The sequence below is a fragment of the Amphibalanus amphitrite genome, unplaced genomic scaffold (genome assembly GCF_019059575.1).
Source record: "Amphibalanus amphitrite isolate SeventyFive unplaced genomic scaffold, NRLGWU_Aamphi_draft 000058F_arrow, whole genome shotgun sequence".
Classification (NCBI taxonomy): domain Eukaryota; kingdom Metazoa; phylum Arthropoda; class Thecostraca; order Balanomorpha; family Balanidae; genus Amphibalanus; species Amphibalanus amphitrite.
In genome coordinates this window covers 295,861-322,133 of record NW_024881554.1, presented here as the reverse complement: position 1 = coordinate 322,133, position 26,273 = coordinate 295,861, and the positions used below count along the sequence as shown (strand labels likewise).

The 26,273-nt window shown below is 49.1% G+C and overlaps 2 protein-coding genes across 3 annotated transcripts in view; one reads left to right on the top strand and one right to left on the bottom strand.

Moving 5' to 3' along the window:
• The window catches only part of LOC122378342 (DNA topoisomerase 2-alpha-like), a 140,254-nt gene extending 120,790 nt beyond the window's left edge, over positions 1-19,464 (bottom strand). Inside the window, exons 1-13 of one of the 2 annotated variants that reach the window (XM_043359300.1) lie at positions 19,266-19,464; positions 16,419-16,774; positions 15,937-16,075; positions 14,111-14,287; positions 13,759-13,899; positions 13,195-13,368; positions 11,865-12,104; positions 11,155-11,260; positions 9,939-10,129; positions 8,297-8,428; positions 7,672-7,882; positions 4,462-4,571; positions 1,757-1,987 (exon numbers count right to left, since the gene is read on the bottom strand). In XM_043359300.1, the coding sequence (XP_043215235.1) occupies positions 1,757-1,987; positions 4,462-4,571; positions 7,672-7,882; positions 8,297-8,428; positions 9,939-10,129; positions 11,155-11,260; positions 11,865-12,104; positions 13,195-13,368; positions 13,759-13,899; positions 14,111-14,287; positions 15,937-16,075; positions 16,419-16,774; positions 19,266-19,289 (2,232 nt within the window). In that variant the 5' untranslated portion in view covers positions 19,290-19,464. Of the gene's footprint in view, positions 1-1,756; positions 1,988-4,461; positions 4,572-7,671; positions 7,883-8,296; positions 8,429-9,938; positions 10,130-11,154; positions 11,261-11,864; positions 12,105-13,194; positions 13,369-13,758; positions 13,900-14,110; positions 14,288-15,936; positions 16,076-16,418; positions 16,775-19,106; positions 19,198-19,265 lie in introns of those variants that run through there. The other variant, XM_043359301.1, reaches the window with a different exon arrangement.
• Positions 19,465-19,725: 261 nt separating this feature from the next.
• LOC122378341 (small nuclear ribonucleoprotein-associated protein B-like) lies at positions 19,726-23,918 on the top strand. Its single transcript, XM_043359299.1, has 4 exons — positions 19,726-19,883; positions 20,286-20,379; positions 21,443-21,847; positions 23,413-23,918. The coding sequence occupies exons 1-4, from the start codon at positions 19,881-19,883 to the stop codon at positions 23,529-23,531; spliced, it is 621 nt and encodes a 206-aa protein (XP_043215234.1). The 5' UTR covers positions 19,726-19,880; the 3' UTR covers positions 23,532-23,918.
• The last annotated feature ends 2,355 nt before the right edge of the window (positions 23,919-26,273 follow it).

Below are 26,273 nucleotides of genomic sequence, written 5' to 3'. Positions count from 1 at the left end.
CGTTACGAGACGCAGAGATTGGTACCCGATTTTAAGGTCCTAGGTCAACCGGTGACCTCTGAGGTCAGGTCAAGTGCCCCAAGGTACGGTTCAGTTTTTGGTGAATAACTTCGCAAAAAACGGCCGCAGAGCGCCGATTTTGGCAGCATCGTGTTCGCCTCGCTCAGGCGCGTCGAATGATATACTTTTTGTCCGGGTCAGGTCAACTTGGGGTGTTGACCTCAGGTCAAGGTCAGGTCAGCACCCCCAGGTCACGAAGTTGGTCGAAAGAGGTCATGTCGCATATCATTCGATTCGGCAGGCCTTCCTGAGTCCATTGGTGTCTTTCCCGACTCGCTAGCTCAATTTGATCAAGAGTTATTGACGAAAAACTAATATGACCTTGATGACGTCATAAATGACGTCACGCAAGGTCAACATTGCAAAAGTGACACATCTAACCTTGCAAGGAGTGCATCAAATCACGATTCTGTGTGCTTGAGATAGTTGGAGATCGTTCCCGGCGCCAGAATAGAAGTTTTCATTTTTCCCCATTGACTTATAATGGTGAGGTCACAAAAATGACCTGACCTCATATGACCTTTAGGAAAAATCCGAGATATACAAGTTGTGGGACTCATAATGGATACTAGATCCTGCAAGTTTCATTTCCCTGTAACATCTCCTCTGGCAGTGAGGGCGTTGCGAAGTTGCGACATCTGAAGACCGTGCAGAGGTTCACTTATGACGTCATAGGTCAGTGACCTGACCTGACCCAAAAATGCGGTTGGTGTCAAAAGATCCGGCTTGGATCAAAGGTCAGGTATGCCAAGTTTCAGCTCTCTATCGCCAGCGTGTTCGGAGCTATCGCGAAAAAAACCCTATGGGGGGGGGGGCGGCACCCGCCCCCCCCCCCCCTCGGCCGGCGAGGGTTAAGCTGCGAAACAGAAATGGGGATAACGAAACAAGGGATATTGCACAAACTTGCCAAATATTCTTGGGTCAAAGTAAAGAATGGGTAGTGTCTCAATGAAGCTTTTATCAAACAATAGCTTATCACTGCATCCAGAACAGCCAGCTGGATCAGGTTTAGAGCATGTGACATGTAAATCCAGTCATAGCTTCACCCTGACTCGAAATAGAGAAACTTCCAGGATAATACCTTGGAAATAAGAGGACAGGTCGACAGTTTAAAGGCGGATTGAAGGACATCAACCACCCAATAAAACCCTGATCGCTAGCATCACGGCATTTTCGAGCCGTTGCTACCTGATGTAGCTCCCTACGCACGTCACTGAAAAATAGCAACAAAATGAGTTTTGTTGAATGGCAAATTGCTTCAGATCTCTACAGCGTGGGTTTGCATTCCACGCTCCATCGGAGGGCCTTTATCGGGTGAATATGGCTAAAGATAGCAAATTCAGGAAAAAGCCTCCACAAACATGTTAGGAGCTGATACGTCGCAGCGTAAGCTCGCTTACAATTCAGTGGGTAATCAAATTGAACACTCGCAACGCAGCCAAACATCGATTCCGTCTCCAATCAGAAAGTCACGCTTACCCCTCCCTCAAGTTTCAGAAGGCACGCCTCTACCAGTTAGGGGGCATCAGGTAAAATCTACCTCCTTTCAAAAGTGTTCTTACTACCCCCCTGCAACACTTCTATAAAGCCGTCTCCTTTCCCTTCACACACTCTCGGAAAGCAGTCTCTTCCCTCCCCCCCACCTCTCCCCCGGGAGTGCCCTCACCCGCCGGTTCCCTCTCCCGTCGACACCTACCTTGCGCTGTCCCGGCTTCAGTCCGTCGACCAGTGACGGGATGGAGCGCTCGTTGTCCAGGTTCGAAAACAGCACCAGCTCCTTGTTGACGAAGTCGGTAAAGTTGACGGCGCGCGTGTCTTTCTCGTACAGGTACAGCTCGGGCAGACCCAGCTCCCGGCGGCGTTTGCACTCTTCCATCCAGTTGGTCAGCCACTCCTTGCGTTGGTCGACGCACTTCTTGCTGAACGCCTGTAGGCCGGGGATGGCGAAACCGTTAGTTGAGTCCGGATCAAACTGGCCACAATCATGGAAGCAAGAACTGGCTTGACAGGCAATTACATTATGTGTTTGGGCGACAACTATCATATATGTTTAGTTGAAGCATTTGTACCGCATAGCAGCAGCTGATGTTTCCAAGCACAATGGGGCGAGCTGAAATAGTATAAAGTTTATGATTTATTATTACATCTCATTTGATGCAGTTGATTACCGCTACTGGCTACTCAAGAAGGGATTTTTCAATATAACCCACGCAAGCTACCCACACAAGCTAACTTTTAGCGAAATGCCTTCAAAACCAGCTCTGAAAGCAGCCAACTGTTTGGAAACTCAGCTAATTGCTGTTGATAGCAAAACCGTGCTGGGTGACTCCCCCAAAGGGTTGAAGATAAAACATAGCCAGGAAAGTCACACCTCTCAAAGGGTTTCACGCACACCGGAGTGTTTCCGTCGACAAAGAAGCGGAAGGTGCACAAAGTTAGCGCTAAAAGCCGGAGCGGGCAGCCGTGAAAAATGAATTTCGGCTAGAGTAAAAAAGGCTCTTTGCTTTGAGCAACAAAATGAGCGACTCTGGCGGGCCGTCATTGGCTCTGACGCCCGAGGCCAGCCGCGTTAATGGGATTGTAGAACCGGGAGCTCGAGAGGAGCGCATACAAACGACTGATTAGAGACAGTATAAGTGTCACCGGCCCGAGCCGAGACACCAAGTGTCGCGCGCCAACGGCACGCCCCGCGGCGCGCGTTATGCGTTGGTGGCTGCTCTGGCGCGTCTATACGCCAGCACGGCTGACGAACGGCGGCGGCAGCGGCGGGCCGACCGGCCGATATATTATTTACGGCCGTGCCCTGATTAACCCACTAATGTATGCAATGGTTATTGGAAGCCGACCTTCCGGAAAACGAATGCCGGCCCGTCTCTTGAAATGTGCCAAGTTAGAGCATCGAACGATCATCCTTACACCCCTAAAGAAGTAAAACTGGTCGAAACCGGTTAATGGAACGAGCAATTTCCGGTCGGTGAGGTATCTTTAGAAGACGCCTGCAGTGACACACGATACGAGACCAAATGATGACACAAACTCAATGAACAAAGCACAACTGCACAGTGCCAGATTTTGATGATTGGTCGGTGATGAGTCCTTCAATTAATCATCTCGCTGCACCAAAAGAAATATCAAATAAAGCTAAAAGTATGTCCACAGTGCAGCACACAATGCACATTGCACGTATTTCTGCGTGTCAGCTCCAAACCAGAAATACACCATCAGAAGGCTGACCGGTTACCGGAAACAATAAGGCCCCTACCCGATCCTCCCAGTTCCCTGGCCATTCGGCTCGCTTCAGTGGTCTGTTCTGCAGGCATTGCTATAGAGGCGTTGTTGCCAACCGTAGGCGACGGGATCGCAGCTATAATGGCCATAGGAAATATAACGGTGAGTCCGTCAAGATGGAAGCGCCGCTGGAGATTAGAACAGTGCTGCCGAGCAGCTGTGTCCAGCGGGCCGGACGAGTGGCGAGCCCGACGGACCACACGGGATTTGCCCAGCTCCGCCATCGAAATCGGGGACCAGACTTCGGACCAACTATGACAGTAACAGCACAAAAGATGAGAAGAAAAGACAGAGATGACGCGGAGGTCTTGAGTGGCTCTCAAAGAATGACACTTTGATCTACCATTCAAGAATGGCAATTTGGACAGAACATAAAAGCAGCAAGTTACTCTCAAAAGCGCATTTCATACGTTCACGATGCGGAGGGGCGATTCGGCGTCTCGGAGCGCCTGTAGTTCCCAGATCTCGGGGCCGGGGAGGGGCTGGGGGCAGGAAGGAGCCACGCGGCGCCGGTCGACACACCGACCAGCCCCAGGGCGGTTCCATCAAATATCCTGACTCTGAATACGGGCCGCCGCCGCCGCCGCAGGTCGTCTCTGAAGCCGCGCGGTCAGCCGGAAAACTGCACACACGCACACAATGATATGAATCGGCCCGGTGACAAATCACGTTGCTTTAGAAAGACAGGCATGTGCTTCTCCAGACCTCCAGAACTCCAGCGACCGGCTCGAGCGCCTGAGAACTCAACGAGTACTCTGTCTTTGTGACGCAGGAATGCAATGCATCTGTTTTCTAACCCTCCACGCCCGTAGCCCGCAGCGGATAGATCTGAGCCGAGTGGGTGTATTGTTTGTCATCAGAGCGGGAGACGATGCGTTCGCGCTCGGACGGTCTGACGTGACACACGTGGGGGGGGGGGGGCAGAGCAGCCGGAGAAGGATAGAGTGGCGTCGGTGAATCGTTTGAGGTCCTATCGCCCGTGGCAGAGCGGTCTGCCCGCCGTGGGGAGACTGGAGCGGACAGGGGAACGAGGGGTCAAGGTCAAGGTAAACGGAGAGCCTAGGGATGAAACTGGGCGATGGAGGGAGAGGAGGTTCATTGGGAGTTGCTTACCATGTTGATGGCTCGGTTGGCGGCGTCCCCCTCGTAGCGGAACTTGATCCGGTGACGCGACATGTCCGAGAAGTATTCCTTGGCCTCCTTGGCGGTGGAGGTACCCAGACCTGGAGTTAGAGGCACAGCATTAACGCCGCGGGAGGAACAACGCCCGGGACGGACTTCTATACTGCCAACTTATACGTTAGTGCATTATTAGCAGTCTACCAAAGTTAACCCGCGCCCCAGTGGCGGTCTCAGCCAACTTCGCCCTAGTGGGGGGGGGGGGGGGCATATGTTACCACCCACATCTAACTCAAAAACTAAGAGGGCTAGAAAGACGCGGTAAAAAGCAGTCGATAGCTCTCAATGCGTACGTTTGAAAGTATTTTAGTCATTTTTCACCTTAGAGCAATATTGGGGTCACCAGAGGTCATCAAAGGTCAAAATTTGCCAACTGTCATTATATTTTTCAGAAAACATGCCGCTATCTCAGGAACTATGGTAGCTAGAAAAACGCATGGAATAGCAAACGATAGCTTTTGAACTCTTCTTTTGAAAAGGTCATTATCAATATTGACCTCAGGTCAACGGTTTAGCCTCCAGAGGGCAAAAACTCCAAAAATAGCTGTTTTTACGAAAAGTGTTTTTCGACAATAACTTTCGACTACAAAAAGCCACGACATTTATATTGCCAGAATCGTGTTCCCCTCGCCGAGACGCGTCGAATGAACTATAATTTGACCTTGAAAGGTCAACTTGAAAATTTGACCTCAGGTCAAGGTCATGACCTTACCGGAAAAGGTCATGTTGCATATCAGGCGATGCGTCTCAACAAGACAAAGACAATGAGACCATCCCCAGCGTTCTATCTCTTTCCAATCGCGAGTTATTGGCAAAAAACTGTTTGTAGCCTCAAGTGACCTCGGATGACCTGTCTAGAGGCTATCAGCAAAAATGACACCTTGGTCATCACGAGTGGACTAAATCATGATTCTGAAATATTTGGACTGTTCCGATGCGTACACACGGATCTAGAGGCATTTTCATTTTTCTCCATTGACTTGTAATGGAAAGGTCACGCCACTGACCTGACCTTAGGTCACGGATATAAAAAATCCGAGATATACAAATTGTAGGCGCCCACAACAGCATGCAATCCACCAAGTTTAAAACCTTTCTGACAAACACTGCAGGCTGGACATGATTGCAAACTTTTTTAGGCTTGGTCAGTTAACTTGATCTGGTGACCTGACCTGACATGACCTGGGGTCAAAAATTTCACACATTGTCTAAAATTGATGTACCAAAAGCTACCCCAAGCGGCGCGGCGCGTAGCGCCGCGGTTTTTTATTCACACGCAAAAAACGCGACAGGGTGGTAACATATGCCCCCTCCCCCCCACTGGGGCGAAGGTTAAACCAAAGTGTATCAAAGTTGGTGTGTGCATGCATCCTAATCCATATTGCTACTTTATCTTTATCTAAAAATGAAATATATTTATTTTGTACGCAAGCGCAGATTTATCTTACACTTTAAATTTACCGGAGCTGTTATATTCGGTCAAGCTGTCTTAAAAGCAAATTTGTTCTAGCCATTAACCCGCGCCCAGATGGGGTCTGCCGAGCAACGCGGTCTGATGGGGGGGGGGCCATTTTGGCCCCCCCTCAGATCTCGAGAACCACGCAACATAGCGACAAGCGGTAAACGGTGTTGGATAGCCCCAACGGGGAACTACCTTGTGACCCAATTTCATTGACCTCGGTCAAACCGATGACGTCACAGGTCAGGTCAAAGGTCGAATTTTCACCGTTTACAGGCATTTCAAGAAATGCTGTGTAAAATCGTGTAAAATGCATTTCATTGAAAATCATCGATGGGGAAATGTTCTTCAAACACATATTTTGCTATTTGAGGTCACTGATACCAGGTCAGGTCACAGAGGTCAGGTCACTGGGGGGTCACAATATGAAAGTGTCGTGTGATACATGTTTTATGGTCCATTTTACATGACAAATGCGAATATGTGGGTCAGACAGACTTTAGGGCCAGCTTAGGTCACGTTTTGGTCAAGGTCAGGTCAAGGTCAGGTCAAGGTCAGGTCAAATTAGGTCAAATTTCAAAGTTGATATTTTTGCATAAAATGGGTATCGATTCGATGCAGCTCGTCACGGGGAGTTCAATGGTGGTCTCCGTTTTGCGCTACGAGGTCTACAATTGCTAAAAATTGAGTTCAAAAATTTGACGTCATCAATTTTTAACAGTTTTTTCGCTATAACTTGGCCAAAAAAAGAGGTATCGATCTAAAATTTGGTATGTATATCGAAGAGCGCAGGGACTATCACATATATTCCGGTTTTTTCGAAATTCTAAAAATTTTTGGAAATTTTTTGAGTTTTTCTAAAAAAATCAATTTTTTTGATTTTTGGGGGTCAAAATCCAAAAATTTCGAAAATCCGAGATAGCAGTTTTGTAGCGCCGTCTTTTTTCTACACAACCACATAAAGAACTTTAAAATTGCTTGTTAACTGTAGAATTGGTGAGCGTTTCAAGATGTCATGTTTTTTGCTCATTTTTACTCGAACATGACCTCAGTTTGACCTCAATAACTCCTGACCTGAGGTGACCTGTGACTTGAAATTTTGTGTGAAGGTGTCAAATTGATGTGCGGTAAGGTACCCAAAATTTGGCGGCGCTGCGCGCCTCCGTTTTCTCGCTATTTAAGAAAAACCACAGGGGGGGCCAAAATGCCCCCCCCCCCATCAGGGCGCGGGTTAACATAAGTAACAATAACTAGAGCATGCAAACCAGTGAAGCACCGGTAAGGAAGTGCCCGCGTTTTTATCTTCTTGGATAAACATGTTATGCATATGATATATCTGCATATAAGCTTCTTTCCCAAGCAGAGCGATACACAAGATTATGTTTTTCTCATGTAACAATGAACATTTTCTATTAAATTGTGTGGCCCGCAACAAAAGAAAAAAAAACTGAAAATGCTGTGAAACGTAATTCAGCTGTGCGGCAAAGCACATCTCACGTTCTCTCGTGAATTATGACAATACGTTTGGTACAAATTACAGTTGAGCCCACCATCGCCCAACACAAACATTCGAACTAAATTCCTGAAAAATAATAGATAGCCATGGACTTTGCCATAGCAAGCCTGCATCACAAAAAAAAACTCACTTCAAAAACTAGCGTCCCCTTCCATCCCGAAGTAAATACCTTTGTAGTACTTGATCTTGTAGGTGTGCCAGTTGGACTTGTTCTGCTTCCACTCCTCGAACTCGGGGATGGAGAAGAAGCTGACCTCCTCCTTTCCTTTGGTGGCCTTGACGATGGGCGTGATGAACTGCTCGAGGAAGGGCTGTCGCAGCAGAGTCGGCCAGTTGTGGTGGATGAAGTTGATCAGCAGGCCCTTGATGTGCGAGCCGTCCTGTCCGGCGCCGGCAGGGACACACGGTCAGGTGCGGCGGCACACACGTCAGATACCGCGGCATAGATCAAAGACGTCCGTCAGAGCCAGGCGCGAAACCATACGAGAAAAAAGGCCTTACCTGATTCTTGCATGCGTAAGAATGATATAGGACAGAAGGCAACGCAAAAAGCAAAGATGCCGGAATGCAGGGAAAATGTGGACTTTATTGACACAAAACAATGGCCACACGAAAATACTCCGGCTTTACGACTGTTTCAAAATATCTGATAAAACATTCAACACGCCGTCCTTGTCTGCAGCTAAGATATACTTTTTCGAAGGATTTTTCCGAGCACGAGAAAGAAAAACAACAATGTTAATTCATTATCCATGCAACGTACACCAAAGCATGTACCAAAGACCCGAAAATACCTGATCCTGATCTGTCATGATCATCAGCTTGCCGTAGCGAAGCGTCTTCAGATCCTCGGCGTTGTCGTACGTCTTCTTGTACTGCAGTCCCATGATCTTGATCACGTTGTTGATCTCTGCGTTCTCCAGAATCTGGAAACAGACGGTAATGCGATGTTACGGTCAACTTTTTTGAGTTCGGTTATATGATTACAAACAATGTCGTGAAGCTAACATTCCAACTCAAGACGGGGTCGAAAGTCCGACTACTAGCATCCGCAATCTTAATACCAATCTTAACACCTCGTCTCAAACATTCCGAAGAATGTAATTGCCAGACATCCCTGCTGCAGCCATTTCCATGTTCTTGTGAGCCAGCTCTCATACGAATCTTAGCTATTTATTGATGGGTATAATTTTCTATACCCATCAATAAATAGCTAAGAGTCACTGTCCCATGTCCATTGTCAATTGTAATCGAAAAAGCCGTAATATTTGTTTTGTGTTATGTTTGCAGAGATGTAGCCAGACGTGGGCAAATTACGTGCAATGGCTTTACCCAGACAAATCCATTGTTACTCACCCCAACCAAATCAATAAGGTATATTGGAGCTCTGAATAGTGACTAATGAACCATGCAATATCATTGCATCACACTTTGATTAACTGATTTGGCAAGCCAATCAACACTTTCATAACACCACTGATAACCCTTTCAGCTCGCGGCTGTCGCGGATCCCGCATTTACCGGGAATAGACACACCATATTTTTGTAATATCAGCTCCTTCGTATCACCGCTATCTAGTGTCAACTACACAAAACCATCGGGGAACTGATCTCGGAGCCTATATCCGTCCCCGCTGCCGGCCGCTCGGCCAAGCCTTTCCTGTCCATTGCACCACCGGAAGCGAGCACGGTCAACTTAACTCCCGTCCCAGCCGTCACTCGCCCCTCGTTCCCCTATCCGGGGGGGGGGGGGGGGTCGGATAGCCCCATTAGGTTTCCGACGACCGACCGTCGCTAACCCCAATCGCTACTCGACGGAGAGCTCCGTTAAAGACGCAGATGGGCCGATTTAAGCGACCTATCAATTAGGAGGCGAGTCGATTCTTCAGTGCCGGCGTGCCGAGGGCCGTTTTGGCCGGAGTTTCACCAGCGGCCGGCGGACGGGGGCCGGGGGTGTCCCAGCTGAGCTGAATCCACCGCCGCCATGGGAGATTACCGCAATAGCGCACAGTTGGCCCCGAGCCGGCCCATGGGCGCCATTGACCTATCGGGCTGAACGGGTCCGAACGAGCGCAGGCTGCCCTCGTGTGCCAGCGCCGAGCTCAAATTACAACCGCCGATAGTTCAATTATACCGCTTACGTCGGAGGAATAGCTGATGTGCCGGCCGTCGGACAGCGGTGCGCCATCCCTGAGCGCCGGCTGCAGGTCGGCTTTAAATTTGTTTGGAAAATGTTTGAACATCAAAGCCTTGCTATCCCACACATATATGCTAAGGCACAACATATAAGCCTCTTCCCTAAAAACTGCCCGGTTTCCATGACTGTACGTACTATGCACTATGCACTATGCAGACCTGTGCAGACTCAATGTCCCTCCTGCTCCCTTTCCCATTCTCTCCACGCCGCTCACCTCACCACCTCCCACCACATCTCACCTGCTTGTGCGAGGCCTCCCGCACGTTGAGCAGCTTTCCCTTGAGCGGGAAGACGCCGTAGCGGTCTCGTCCGACCACACCCAGACCACTGACGGCCAGAGTTTTGGCCGAATCTCCCTCCGTGAGGATCAGTGTGCAGTCCTGGGAGTAGCGCGTGCCAGCGTCGTTGGCATCCTCCAGCTTTGGGATACCTGTCCGAAGGGAGACAGGGTCAGAAGATCCGACTCCTATCAATGCTGGGTGGGGATAAGGCGATCCGACTCCTCTAAATGCTTCCTAAGGCTTCCTGAGGAGAACGGTTTATGACAGAGTACTTGTGCCGGCTGGCGGCGTCAAAGTTTGCAATGCTGGATTGCAATGAAAGTGGGGAGGTCTGGCATAAATATACAACATCACGTGCAATTGAAGACACTTCGCGGTGTCAAACAATTCAACGCAATGCTTTGAAACAAAGTCTTTAGTCTCCAGACCTCTAATCTTCACAGGCATACAGCCGAGTACACAGCAGAGTCGGACTCGTCTCGAGATCATCTACAAAGTCACGCGACCACGGCAAATCAGACAGCGGATAGATCGGACAGCGCGGAGAATTATCGGACTATCGGGGCCACCAGCTGCCGCTGAGCACGCAGGCAGTGATTGGATAGGATTCCGTCCCCGCGGGGTATCGCCCCGCACACAGTCACGCACACGGGAGGAGAAGCGCCGCAAATATAGGTAGAACAATGTGCGTCGGAACTGGCTATGTGGCTAATAAAAGCACTCTTCCATCGACCATCGGTCGCTGTAAGTGCTTTAGGAACCGGCCGGCGAGCAGAGGGAATTGGGGAAAGTCCGGGCCCACCAAAATAGCCAGAAAGTAGACTCAAATCACGCGTAGTTGTAGAGCTAGAGTTACATAACAAAATAGGATGTACGAGCTTTTGCTGTAAGACAGCTAGTAAAGTTACACATGGAGCACAGAGGAACACGCAAAAGTCGGGCGCAAAAAGCGTGAAATAGGAGACGTCCCGGTACTTCTGTGATCTCAGCTGTGATATAAAGGCACACAAGCGACCGCCTTTGTGGCTATAAATACGGCACATGAGTAAATACCAATTTTCAGAAAAGTCCCATTATGCAACGCGCAGTTCCATTTGAGATGAGGACAACAGCTGGGGGTGAAACAACACCGCACTACGCTTTCACTTTTCATTCGGGACGGGCGGGTACTTGCCTCTGATCTTATTCTGCTTCTTGGAGTTGCATTTGGTGTTGAGCTGCGACTGGGCTTTGAACTTGGCCCAGGCCATCACCGACTCGACGATACCGCATTTGTTCACCTGGCGACAAGAAATCAGACATATTACGCAAGTCGGGAGCCACAGAGGAAGTTCCGACCAAAGAAACACCTGTGAATGTCACAAAGATCGTTTGTAAAGGTCAGAGCACTGAGTGGCCGACTCGGCGGTACCGGCCCGGACGGAGGAGACCGACTTGGGTGCAAAACATCACCCGACAAAGACCATCGGTGGTCGATGCGAGTTCGGACCGTTACCGGTCCGTAGAGCGGGTCGGAAGGGCCAGCGGAGATCGTTCGGGGCGAAGTTGCACCACTGCAAACACTGGGAAAGACACTAGTGCCCTCAAATGTCGAGTGAAGGCGAGTTGAACGGCTTCGGGTGGTCATCAGTGCCACATTAACGTCGCTTCGATTACGTTCGATAGGCCGGTGGCCAGCACTTGCCCGCAGTTCGACAATAACAACAGGACATTTGGGTAGCCATCCGGGCGGTTATTGCCCGCGATACCGCCCCACAACATCCTCAGCCGTCAGACGCTGTCTGAACTTCTCCAACTCCACCAGAACTTAGTCAATTAGCTTCACTATCTCCCAGCAAAACACCGACGCGGTATCTAGGAGAAAATTCCACCACCAAATCTCACCTGTCCGATGAACTTGTCCGATAGGGTACACTTGGAGCCGAAGCTCTTCACTTGCAGAATCATGTTCTCTTTGGTCTGTGAGTCGAACGCCGGGTTGACGATCAGACAGTTGATGAACACCCACATGTGGTTCTTGATCTGGAACGGTTTGATCTGTACGCCGCCCTTGTTCTTCTTCTTGAGAGTCTCGATCAGTTGTTTGATGATCATGTCGGCAACGTGGTCAACGTGGCGACCGCCCTGGAGAGAGAAACAGAGGTCAGAAAAGCGACGCAGCCGACAGGTCAGCGATCAGGCCGGGTAATAGATTGCAGATGGGACACGGGTTACTGGTTAGGCGAGCCAGAAGGGAGACAGCAATGGTTCACGCAGGTCAGGAATCAGGATTTATCGCCAAAACGGCCCAAAAGGTTATTGTTCAGAGGTTATACACGCCAGCAGTCGTCTATCACAGGGCTGGCAGGTTTGGAGTCACAAATCGATCAGCAATCAGGAGTCACAGAGGACTGAAAGGTCGCCTGTATTTACAGCTGGTCATCTAGGCCAGAAAGGTTAGCAGCTTGAAATCACAAAAGGCAGGCAGAACCCCCGATGAAAAACCATCTGGTGCTAGGAGGATGGAAGACTGTGATGCTATCCAGAATCTCTCGCGGTATCGGAAGTGCTATCGCATAGACCGGTACCAACGAAGCGGACAGTGCCACACACGGTGTGTCCAACCGCCTACAGCGTCACCTATACGCGAAAGCCCCTACCCGAGACTTAACCATTAACCAAACACAAACACAGTGGCGAACGACGTAACCAGCATGCTGATGAAACTCGAAATGTGCGACAGTTCTAATTGTGCTTCTCACATCGCCCTGCGCTGCCACCGAGTGGCAATTCTGCCGTGCAAAGGCAAAAACTACTATGTGAGGCCAGAGTCTGACCTGGCAAAAGGCAAAAACTACTATGTGAGGTCAGAGTCTGACCTGGCAAAAGGCAAAAACTACTATGTGAGGTCAGAGTCTGACCTCACATAGTAAGTAAAGTAACCGTATAGTAATCACATATAGTAGGTAACATAGTAATCACATAGAGTAGTAAAGAAATCTTGCCTCACGTAGTAGTTTTCGCGTTTGCACGGCAGAATTTTGATCAATATGGACAGACCAAATCAATGACTGCCGGTAATATGCAGGGCTGATAGGTTCATGAGACCAAACATGAAACAACCCCCAGTCCAATCACTCAACGTCCGTTTTAAACCGATCGAGTAGGATCCCAATTCCCAATTTACCCGTTACAGGCCAATCCACTCTCTCCGTTCCCTTCTTCCCGAGCTGACCTTGGTGGTGGCGATGCTGTTGACGAAGGAGACCTGCTGGAAGCCCTTGTCCGAGATGGCGACGGCCACCTCCCAGCGCGGGCCGCAGTTCTCGTAGACACACTTAATCTGGTTTCCCGTGTCATCCACCTTGTCCTTCAGGTACAGCTCCACGTAGTCCTTGAAGTTCTTCACCTGGGGTCAGAGCGAGGCGAGCAGAGGCTGTGGTCAGTCGAGAGAATGGTAGACAGGGGTCTCGCTCTTCGTTCAGCTGAGGGCAGGGGCAGACAGGGATCTCAAGCAGGTCCAAGACGTATTGGTGGAGCAATAAACTCTGGAGAGGCTCAAAACCATCGTCGGCTGTTCTCGATCTTAATTGATAGCTGATTCATTAACTTCATCGATCTAAACAATTTTGTACAAACAACAAAAATGTTAACAAAAAATAGCCACTGAATTACACAAGCCACGACCGTGCACCTACCCACCACACCATATTCAGTCCTACTCATCGATTATCATTCCCGCCCTACTAGCGAGGTAACACCACACACTTCCCGGTTCATTTGACGACACGCTACTTACCGGCACCCGCTTGCCGTTGAGGAAGACCTTGACGCCCCTGGTGCTGGCGGCCACATCGTAGGCGCGCCTCGAGAGCAGCGCCACCGTGTCCTTGTCCAGGCAGGTCATCTTGAACTTATCCAGGTCGGGACTGAACGTCACCTGATAGAGACAGGGACAGAGGTCAGTTCGCTGATGAAATGCACAGGCCAGCAGGGTGAGACGAGACCAGGTGTTTTGAAGCATGCTTGCTGTGGTCAAATCGTTGGACGTCATCATGATATCATGAATCGGTGGACGATATCACGTCAGCATATTTCCAACAAAAAAAGTTCAAACAAAACTCAGTGCCTATGTGGAACAAGGAACATACCTTGGTGAAGTCCGATCCATGGAAGTCTTTGACTTTTGGTTCAGAGGTCTTGGACATGTTGTTGGCCCACGTCTGCTTGAAGGAGCGCTTGTAATCGATGGAGGCCGTCTCCACAGTGAACTTGGTGGAGAAGATGTTACACAGCTTCGCACCGTAACCGTTCCTGCCTCCAGTCACCTGCGGGAAAGCCACATATTAACCAGCATAACGCCTTTTGGGGCGATTAACGGAGCGAGCGAGAGGGTGGGCCTTGCACGTGCGAAATTGCGAGGGGGTACCTCCAACTGACTTGTGCACGGCGCCCTACTAACCGGTCTCTAGCGATGTGCCAAATTTGAGCACAATCGGCTCACCCGTTCTCGAGATCTGGAAGCGGCACCTTGCACGTGCGCACGTGCAAAATGGGTCCCAACTGACTTGTGCACGGCACCCTACTAACTGCTCCGTAACCGTGTACCAACTTTGAGCGCCATCGGTCAAGCCGTTCTCGAGATCTGGAATCGACCCCTGCACGTGCGCAAGTGCAGCAGCACCCCAACTCTGGCACGTGGATATGCATTGCCTAGTGGGTGCCTACCTACATGCCAACTTTCAGCGCAATCGGCCCAGTAGTTACAGAGATATTGCAACTATTACAAAAGTGACACCTCTTCGTTTTGCACGTGGCACGTGCATAAGGGGTCACCCACATTCATCGGGAATAGTCCAATACTTGGAAGAAGGAATGAAGCTACCTTACAAAAATTACCGCATGTAAATCGGTCAAGTGGTTGCTGAGATATAAGCGTCGCAGAATCGTGACCACGGCCGGCCGGAAATTTCCGTTATTCTACGTAAGACTCCGCTCGCTTCGCTCGCTCCGTAAACATATGTTCACGCATCAAAGCTACCCCGTCTTGAATGATGATTCGACACGTTATGAAGAGATATCTAGCAGAATGGCAATATAAATACACCAGTATAACGCCTTTGGGGGCGACTAACGGAGCGAGCGAGAGGGTGGGCCTTGCACGTGCGAAATTTCGAGGGGGTGCCTCCAGCTGAATTGTGCACGGCACCCTACAAACCGGTCTCTAGCGATGTGTCAAATTTGAGCACAATCGGCCCAGCCGTTCTCGAGATCTGGAAGCGGCACCCTGCACGTGCGCACGTGCAAAATGGGTCCCAACTGACTTGTACACGGCACCCTACTAACTGGTGGCTAGCCGTGTACCAAATTTGAGCGCCATCGGCCGAGCCGTTCTCGAGATCTGGAAACGAACCCTGCACGTGCGCACATGCAGCAGCACCCCAACTCTGGCACATGGATATGCAGTGCCTAGTGGGTGCCTACCTACATGCCAACTTTCAGCGCAATCGGCCAAGTAGTTACCGAGATATTGCAACAATTACAAAACTGACACGTCTTCGTTTTGTACGTGGCACGTGCATAAGGGGTCACCCACATGCATCGGGAATAGTCCAATACTTGGTAGAAGGAATGAAGCTACCCTACAAAAATTACCGCGTGTAAATTGGTCAAGTGGTTGCTGAGATATAAGCCTCGGAAAAGCGTCCGCACGGCCGGCCGGCCGGCCGCTCATACTCAGAAATTTCCGTTAATCTAAGGAAAGACTCCGCTCGCTTCGCTCGCTCCGTAATCACACACCTCAGCTCAACTTTTCAGCTCTAATAATGCAAAGGAGAAATAACTATGCTCCAATTCCTGCCGAAAGTCAGCGTCCCATTTACGGCATAATTAACATCTTCGGAATAAGCACTGAGCAATAGAATGCAACAGAATTATGGTATCCCATAATCAGTCATTCGCCACACCACACACACACCTTTTGTTCCTCGTCATTGAAGTTGGAAGAGGTCAGCAGGTGTCCAAAGATCATCGTCGGCACGTACATCTTCTCGTCCTTGTGCGTCACCACCGGGATGCCCTTGCCGTTGTTGTAGATGGAAATGCTGTTGTTCTCGCTGAAAAATCGAATGCAAGTGAAACGACATCAAAGCTCGGTGACATGTTAAAGCGCACATGCCTACTGAAGAAAGCTTTAAAGAACTCAAAGGAAACACTACATACATTAGAAACGTTTACACACAATGAAAACATCGTACGATACATTTTGATTTGCCCACTAAGAAAACACCAATATTTAGCAAATACAATTATCAATGATAAATCAAAGTCCCGTGAAAGGCGCGCCACAAAGTGTCAAACACCTATGAGTATCCCAATACTTTATGACGCGATGCATTGATCATCTAACTACCCACCCCATAATCATGTCCTTATGGATCCTTTCCTTCGTCAACTCACGAATCAATCTCGATCTTGATGGTGTCCATGTTGGGATCACGCTGCTTGTTGTCGGCCGCGTTCACCAGCACCTCGTCAAAGATCTTGAACAGGCCCGGCACGAAGGTGATCTCGCGCTGGTGCATGCCCTGCTCGTCATCGTAGACGTACATGGTCTCGGTGAGCGGCTCGCACGAGCCGATGTAGGTGTCGGGCCGCAGCAGAATATGCTCCAGCTGGCTCTTCTTCTGGTAGATGCGCTCGACGGAGAGCCGCTTGGCCGCCTTGGCGGCGGCGGCCTTGTCCCCGCCGCCGCCGCCGGCCGTCTCTCCGTTGGCGGCACCGTTCACAGCTGCCGCCATGTTACTGAACATTTGCTGTCGACAAGAACATGGGGCGAGTGTCAGCAGAGCATTTGCTGCCAATGAAACACTGGGTACAAGTGAGCAGGGGACGCAGGCTGCCTGCAGCTTCGGGTATGTTGAGCTGTAAAAGGGATGGTCGTTCACCGATTCACCTTCGTATTTTGGCTCACGCTGAAAGTAAAATGTCCTACCACTTTTCCCCAGACTGAAAAACGTGGCAGGTTTCGATTCGACGAGATCTCGGGCGTGCACAGGGCCTCCTCTAGCCTTATTCAGGCGTGCAATGCACGGCCCAGGCGCGCAGTAACGAATCAGAGCGTACAGGTCTCGCGGGTTTTAGCGGTAGGTTTTGCTCCTAGAAAAATTGGTGTACTTCAGGCTATATCTTTGTCATCTTAAGCTTTTAAGTGTTGAAGATGCGATCGACTTGTTGGGTAACAAGTCGGCCGTGATCGTGTAAAATGGCTTCATCGTAGATCGATTAGTTTCTGAGATATAACCGGAAATGTAGAAGTGCAAAACCTACCGCTTAATCTCGCGAGAGCCGTACCTACATGCCTGGAGAGCTTTCATTCGAAGCTTGCTAATGAAACAAATGAGAAATGCACGGGAAGACATCTCACAACTACCGCACATTTGTAAGAGCGCTCAGCGCTGTTCATTGGGATGATTGGGATTAAATTTGCGAGTGTGACAGATCACTTGTGCGGTCATTGCCACAAATTCCAGGATTTTCACTGCATCTGGCATATATGGGAGACGGGCGGAGTAACCTCTATCAGACAGCGGACCTGGGTTTCATCTGAACGCCGGACCCTTAATCGAGGTAGAGCCTCGCGGAAAAAAAAAACAAGTGTATTGCTATGACAAGAGGAAGCGAATGGTAACAAATTTTTAGATCTTCGATCATTGGCTGACCTCCCAGGTCAGGTCAATGACCTATTTGTCAGGAAAATCTTACCTTACCTTACCTTACCTTCAAGTGATCGGGATATGTAAAGGCACTAAGGCCTGGAGGTCCCGCTCTCATCGAACTCATGTGTTCCGTTTTGACTCGACTCAGTCAGTGTCAGGCACCAGATACTGAAGCGGAGCCCAGTGGGCATCCAGACGGCTTTTGAATACGTTCAGCGAAGGAGAGCCAACAACCTCGGCCAGCAGCCCATTCCAGTTGTTTACCACCCGAATGGCAAAAGCTGACCTCCTGACTCTGCTTGAAGCTGGGACTTTCCGGATCTTGAACTGGTGACCTCTCGTAGAAGCGTCGGTAGCGAGCGTGAATAAACTGATTGGATCCACATCTATGCCGCCATGGAAGATCCGGTAGGTCGCTATCATGTCGCCTCTTCTTCGCCTGTAGTATAGAGACGGCAACTTCAGAGTCCTAAGTCGGTCTTCGTAGGGCAGTTGACGGAGACTTGCTACCAGCCGAGTAGCTCTACGTTGAACTCTTTCAACGAGTTTCTGGTCAGCTCTGTTGTGCGGGCCCCATACAAGGTTGCCGTACTCCAAATGAGGTCTCACTAGGCATTTGAACAACAGTGGCACTGTTTGCTGATCGAGAAGCACGAAGGAGCGTCATATCACCGCTAACATTTGAGTGGCTTTTCTTACAGCTGCTGAAGCATGCCTCTTGCTGGTAAGTCTTGCTATGATCCTCAACATCGATACCTATGCTTGTGGGGCAAGTACATAAGCTTGAGCTTGAAACGCTGCGTGCCAGGCATACAAATTACGGACACAGGCGTGTACTCCTATTTGCCAGGCTTGCACTCGCATCAAACTGGGTGCACCTCAGGCGCACATATGCCACGCTTTGCAGTCTGGACTTTGCCTAAGACACACAGCATGACAAATGATGGCAAACAAAGGAATAACTGCTATATGCCAGCTTCAGGTGACAAAAAAACATTCATGTTAGGCTAATTGCATTCATTGTTCTTTCCAACGGTTGCTACCTTAGATTAGGTCAAGCAATACAGTGTCCCTTGGGCATAAGTTCTCATGATGCCACATCACCACCTGGTATTTATCGCCTTGGTATAATCTTTGCATTTGCACTGCAAGCTGCTTGGGAATTGTTTAAAATCACTTTGATGTAACTGTAGGTATTTGACCTGAGCTCTGTTCCGTGGCTGTTTTTATCAGCGTACTGTTGGTTTTTCCCATATAAGGAAGTTCTTGCTGGCACTTCTTTACCTCTCATTGGTCCAATGAAGAGACCATGTGAATTTGGCCAATGAGGAGCCAAGAAATAACAGTATACTCGCAGCCTGCTGATAAAAACTGCGACCGAACAGCGCCCTGCAGTAAAGGACAGATAGGTAACAAACATTTCCCAGACCTGTGTCCAGTGATTCAAGTCTTGAGCTAAGGCAGAAGCACCAGCAAATAATTGCTCAATAAAGACACGAAGTATAAGCACCGGTACAAACATGAACAAATTTAAAACCTGAACATTCGCCGCATACGTCTGAGAGCGGTCTTTTCAAATAATCATTACCTTCAAAGGTCCACCTGAAGACATCAATGTTAGGGAATTAAAACGTCCGAAAGCTCTGAAAGCCGTACTCCTGAATACAGCGCTTATATTGAAAGGACAAACGCAGACCACCGCCCGAAATACGTCCCCCGATAATTCGAAAATATCAAAGAAACTCCGCCGGCGCGCAATTGATAGATTTCGAGCGCACTGACACCTCGCGGACATTTATAAAAGCTTACGAATATATCTTAAATTATATTTTTTAAAAAACCTTCAAAAGCTTCTTCAAAATGAACGCAATTTAGTTTTTCATATTTTGTATTAAGCCTTTTATTTCATGAAATGGATAAATGCTTTGAAAGAAAGAAAAATGAGCCAAATATCAGCCAAAGCACTTCGAAAAGAAAATGGCGGTATAAGAGGCATTTATGGCATGGCTGATACAAAAGTGAAATAGGCAAGAAGCGTGGAAGGCGAGAAACGTTTTGACGGCTACGCGCCCTAATCCTCGAAGAAGAAGAAGAAGAGAAACGTTTTGCATCGGCGGTGGGGTTTATGGGGTTAATTTTTGGTTTGAAATAAGAGTTAATTAAGTCTGACTGATATTACCGTGTTGAAATCAACAACACCAAAATGGTAAGTGACTAGGGTGACCCGTGTGCTCCGCAACGCGAAAATGGGTATTGTCGATCGGTGTGTGTTTGGCTTTTCTTTTGTCGGTTAACCGACAGATAACCCAATTGGGTTATCTAAACCCTGCACTACAAATACTGAAAATACTTTACTCATTAAGGTATTTTACCGTTAGTTTAGTGCAATTGATTTAAAATCCTGACATCATGTTTAAAGACAGCTAATTATAATTCTATCCAGTTGTTACGAGATGAGTGAAAATTTTCTCCAATTCAAATTGCAGGGTATATTTATGCCGATTCTATGGTCATAGGTCTTGGGTCTGTTTTCTGTGCTGTCGTAGCTACCAATCTGTCATCAATTAATTCTTGAACACTGATTGAGTCCTTTGATGCTGATTCACAGACAGTGGGCAAGAATAACAAGATGATGCAGCACATCAACTACCGCATCCGGGTGATGCTACAGGACTCCAGGACCTTCATTGGAACGTTCAAGGGTGAGCGGCAGCAAGATTCTCAAGCTAAATAGGGATGGATCAACTTGTAGTGCTGCCAAATCATATTATTTAGTTATTTTTCACATTTATTTATCAGTTATTGATGTTACTTGATCAGTATTGTCTGAACAGCTTTTACAGGAAGCTTCATTAAGAGTTTACTAGGCCTTGAAAATGAGATCAATAATATAATCTTTTTCAGCTCTAGTTTAGAAAGCTGAAAAATATTATATTATTGATCTCATTTCCAAGGCCTAGTAAATTTCTTAATGAAGCTTCCTGTAAAAGCTGTCCAGCATTGATCAAGCAACATCATGATGCAAGGAGTCCTTGCATCATTACATATAATGTTAGGGAAGCAACACCAGGGGTTACTGTTTTTGTTTTTGTGTCACTTTATCTGGGCATATTTTTACAGGGTTTTTTTCTGCATCCCATGGTTGAGCAGAGGGCACATGCTATAGCTGTGATAGGGCACTGAGAGCATATATATGCAATAAGGTTTAGAATCATTTATGGATGTCAGCCCTACAGCTACATAAACTGCTGGCAAATTATTAGGCACAGGGTAGGGCACATGTCAAGATTTAGGGCAGGGTAGGTATCTTGGAACATGGTAGGACTCAGGACACAGGCTAGGTCAAAGAGCAGGACACAGGGCAGGGCAGAGAGTAGGACACAGGGCAGAGAGCAGGACACAGGGCAGGGCAGAGAACAGGGTGTTACAAGAAAGGGTGCAGAGTAGGGCACAGGGCATAGAACTGGGCACAGGGTTGAGAGCAGGGCACAGAACAGTTTGAGGGTATAGGGCAGGGCAGGGAGGCAGTTGGTCAAATCTGTGGGAGCTATGCCCCAAAAGCTATAAAACGGCGGCCGCGGCCGTTTTTAAGATATTCGCAAAATACCTGAAAGGGAAACGCCGTCGCCCCCCCCCCCCCCCCCCCCAGCACGGCGCGGGTTAATTGACGTGATTGTTCGTACATTTGTTAAGTGTACAAAGATTGCTAACTTCGCGCCGATTTGTTTGTTTGATATAGTAACAATTCCACTCTGTGCCGTGCAGCGTTCGACAAGCACATGAACCTGATCCTGTGTGACTGCGAGGAGTTCCGCAAGCTCAAGGCCAAGGCCGGCAAGACTGGCGAGCGTGAGGAGAAGCGCGTGCTGGGCATGGTGCTGCTGCGCGGGGAGAACATTGTCTCGGTGACAGTGGAGGGCCCGCCGCCGGCCGACGAGCGTGGGCCGCGCGTGCCGGCCGCCGGTGCCGGGCCGGGTCCGGGCGCCGGCCGCGCCGCCGGCCGCGGAGTGAGCGCTGCACCCACCGGACCGGCCGCCGGCCTCCAGGGACCGGTGCGCGGAGTAGGAGGACCCTCCCAGCAGATGATGGTGCCGCAGGGACGCGGCATGCCGCCCATGCGGGGACCGATGGGACCTCTGCTCGGTGGACCGCCGCGACCCATGATGGGAGGTAAGTCGCACATACATGATGAGGTAGATAAGACACAAGAGGTACGCACATACATGATGATGACGATAATGAAAATTATCGACATGGGGAGCGGGCGTTTTTTAACGTATGGGTATCTGAACGCATTGACCACGGCTCATCATGGGAGGTAAGGAAGGAGGGGGGGGGGGCTTTGGGTGTGAGGGGTCTAGGCCTGGGGTGGGATTGGTTGTAAGCTACAGCCCATAAAGGGAGTTTGAGTGGCGAGTCGCCTGAGAGAGAAACAGTATGGTCACTGGGATGGGGTTGTTACTATAACTAGGCTGTGGGACAGTGCGCGCTGTGTGGCTGTGTTCATAATGGGAAGAGAATAGAGATGCGTTGCTTTGTGGTGTAGGTATTGTCCTGTGGGAGTAGTGTGTTTTCGGAGAGTGCTAAGAAAGATAGAGAGGTAGCTCGTCATGCAACCTGATGGGTCGGGGTCTTCCCGGGCAAATTTATTGCCATGGGTTTTAGTTCTGTGTGGCCGCAATTGTTTGTCGTGCTTTATTTTCGATCTCTGGTGTGATTTTCACATGAGATAATTGCGCGGTACAAGTAATTATAATATCATTGGGAACCGCTATGTGGTTCCTAGTCCGTTGGCAGAACATTGCCTGGTAGTATATCGCCACTTCTGATTTGGGTATTCCCACCTGATCCTGCCTGTGGTCAGCATGCATCACCTGATATGGATGCGTCCACTGTGCAGTTTGTATCTTGTAGCGTCCACAAGGGTCCATCTATGTAGCTGATATTCTGTGCCTGATATTTCCACAAAAGGTCCCTTCTGTACCCACACTACTCCCTACCACCCCGTCCGCCCGCTGTTGTGTCGTCTGCCCGGTTCGGTCTAAATTCCCGGGACGGAGCGGCCGGCCTCGGTCACCCGATTTTTGGTGGGATAGGTTAGGACGCCCGACAGTGCACCCGTTGAACCGCTGGGCATATTCTGGGAACTGGCCACCGTGACTGCCGCGCTGGTCCGTAGTACTGTCAGGGGAATCGTGTTTGTTCAGCTGCGGCTTTGGAAAGGATTTGCGGTCTGTGATAGCCGGCATTGAATTACATTGTTTATTATATTCGGAGGAGTTTGGGGAAATGTAGAACAGGCTCAGTTGTTGATGTACTGGGTGGCATCTGTTTGCTGGACATCGTGAACAACTTTCGATTCTCGTAGCTGGATGATTTGTTGTTTATTTCAGTTGATATCCTTGTTTGTGCGCATGTGTTAGTGTTCTCACAGTAATAAGACCCGTTCGTTTTAACCTAAAACTGGTTTGAGCGTTGTCGCTTCTTCGAATGTTAACGATTCATCACCACCGCATGGCCGACCATACTCTTTTTCCGTATACTTTCCATCCTTTCTTTTATCACCTAAGGAGTGACATCTGCTCACCAAACCTGGCTGAGCTTTCCTCTGAGCTAACGTGGCCTCTAAGCTGACCTCTGAGCGTGATGTGAGTTGTGACCTATGTGCTGACCCCTCTGCTGAACTCTGAACTGACCTGAGATGACTCCTGAACTGACCTCTGACCTTTCGACAGGTATGGGCCCCGGAGGACCGCCCCAGATGGGCCGCGGAGGGCCCGGACCCATGGGGCCCATGCGGGGGCCGCCGCCGGGTATGATGCGTGGCGGGCCTCACCAGGGACGACCCTTCTAGACTGCCCGCCGCCCTGTAAGCCCGTCATCGGCGTCATCGGGACGTCATCCGGCGTCATCGTGACGTCAGAAAGCGTCATCATCGCCCACACCAGTGTCATCAGTATCTCACGTGTTTTGGAGAAGTTCTCTACCGATCAGAATGCGCGCTTAGATGAAGACCAGTGGTTGGTCTCTCTTGCTACCATCACGTCAGTGTATTTTATCCGGGGTTCAACGCAGCGAGGTGGACTTGAATGCAGACGGTCTGTCGCCGGCCGGGCAGTCGTTATAGCTGTGGAGTGTGGATGACTCTCTCAGTGTAAGGAGTCCAGTGTCTGCGCCTCAGCCACGTGTACCGACCAGAAGATGGTTTGTGAATTGTGGTAGAATACACTGACCTCGCTAAGATTCTGTTTGGGGGCGTGTGAGATACCGACTAGGAGCACAGTTGTGACTGCACATAGGGATAGCCATTTGTCTTATGAGCGGCAACTGTCGTAGGACCAATTCATAAAGATGTACAGCCCACCGCTAAAGTAATGTGCGGTTTTATCAATCTCAACGGATGGCTTTGACTGGCGATTTTTTAATGCCGAGTAATCGAAAAGAAGATGTCAATAGATAAAGTTGCAGCTGCAAGTGTGACGATACATGTAAGCTACATTCAAAGTTTTATTGTAGTCTGTCTAATCGTTCCTAAGCTTCAGAAGCAGGACATACCCATGACTGAAACCGCACATTACTTGTGCTTTGGACTGTACATGAAAAGGGCCATAATGATGCTCAAAACGATGCTCGCTCCTCTGATTCCAGTCTGAAGTGATTCGGGTCAAAGGTCTCACTATTTTCGACTTGGTTGGTCAGTGCTGGTGCATCAATGGTTTAGAGCTCTCACCAGGGGGAACGCAAGGTCGTTTGCGCCTGGGACACGGCTTTCTATCCAAATGCTGAGAGCAGTACAATACCTTTGCGTTGAATGAAGTGTAGTTTCCGCCATTGGGACTCGCCGTTCATTTGCTCAACACAGCGACATCTGCAACCGAGAGAGGAGTCTTTAGTTGTTATGCTTGCTGCTAGATGGCGGAGCAGGTACGGCTGGCTGGGCCCCTACCGCAACGTCGAAGTCTGACGACGCACCAGTGAGGCCGCCATGTGAATACTGAATCCGGCTCTGAAAAGTTCTCAAACCGAGAGGGCCTTACACTGAAAAATAAGCATTGGCTTTTGTGAAGTGAACTTGAATTCGAATGCCAACCGGGTTACTTGCGTTTCCTGAGTTGCACTGCGCTACTTTCAATTGCAGCAAAAGATGGGTACAGCCGATGCAGATGTGAAAAAAGGTGTTGCGATGTGAAGTTTTATTGAGACGGTTAGGCTGAAACTGGTTCGCAATATTTCCGTCAGAAGTCAAGTCATGTCATCTCTGACCGTAGCTAGGGATGAGTTTCAACTTTTGATATTGAGATCTGTTTGATAATGAGCTGGGGCGTGTCCGTAACACCCCGACTTGCGTTAGACTTGGGATTTCGTTAGACTTGCGAATCTGTCATAGCATTTGGAGAAGGTCCAGGCCTCATAGTTGGTTTATTATGAGTTTCTTTGTCGACAATGCCATAAGTTGTTACTGGGCCGCAAAGGCAAAAGCTATGCAGCATTTATGTTACGGCATTGCTTATATAAGGCAAGCGCTAGTCTGTCGTTTCCTAGCAATGGCACTGTTACCTACATACCTCCTTACAAACATCCCTAAAAAAAAAAACATAACGGCGAAATTTGCCTGTTACTTTCACTGACATGTGCGTGGGTACGATCGCGTGGCCCACTTGCCCGTATACCTGCAACTGCACAGACTTCCAGAGATTACCTTCCTACCGGCGCCAATACCATGAACTCGGCCACGAGCACCGACGCCCAACTTTTCGCCGGATCGCTCAGCCGTCGGATTACGATTAGGCAATGTGCTGAGCCTGTTCCATGGCGCTAAAACTTCCGCTGACGCCAAGAGCGCGCTCGTGCACCCCCAAGACTCGATAAAAATCGTGCGATGATTGACCGAGATATCAGACGCGGGCCCGTTTTCCCGTACAGTGGAGAAAAGCTGATGATCACCGCACGATAATGGCTTCCTAGTGCACGACTGTTGAGGGTGTGTCAGGCGGGACTCAGTCTGCAGGACCGGGCCCAACGGCCAACACTGCCAGACCATGGACGGAAAATGGCGGAGGTATTGTTTAACATTGCAATAGATCGGCGGGTTTATCTAGAGCTCAGTGCGGTCCATGGCTGACTATAGAAACCGGTGAAGGGAATATGTTTTTTTTTTTTGTCTTAGCATTTATTTACACTTATTTAATGATGTCTCCTTGTACGACGGTTTTTTGTTGTCATTTAATGTTTTTCGTTTTTGCACAACGGCTTTATTGAACGGCTGTTCAGCATTATGAAGTGTCCATTATTCGTCAGTGCGATTGATTTTAACATTACAGTTGTTGCAATCTTCTCGTGGGAAACAACCATTAAATTGCTTTTCAAAGGCTATAACTTTTTCTTGCAAATACTCGTATGGCGTCATCATGAACAGATGACAATATGCCTCACTCGCCAGATTTACCGAGATTGCGCATATGGATATAATCTCCTGCAGAACCGGAAATCTCACCTTGCACGGTAAGTATTGCACATAGTTATATGCACTCATGACATTTCGATAAGTCGTTCGCAAAGCCACGTCGGTCATGAGCGTCTAACGACGTGTCAATTA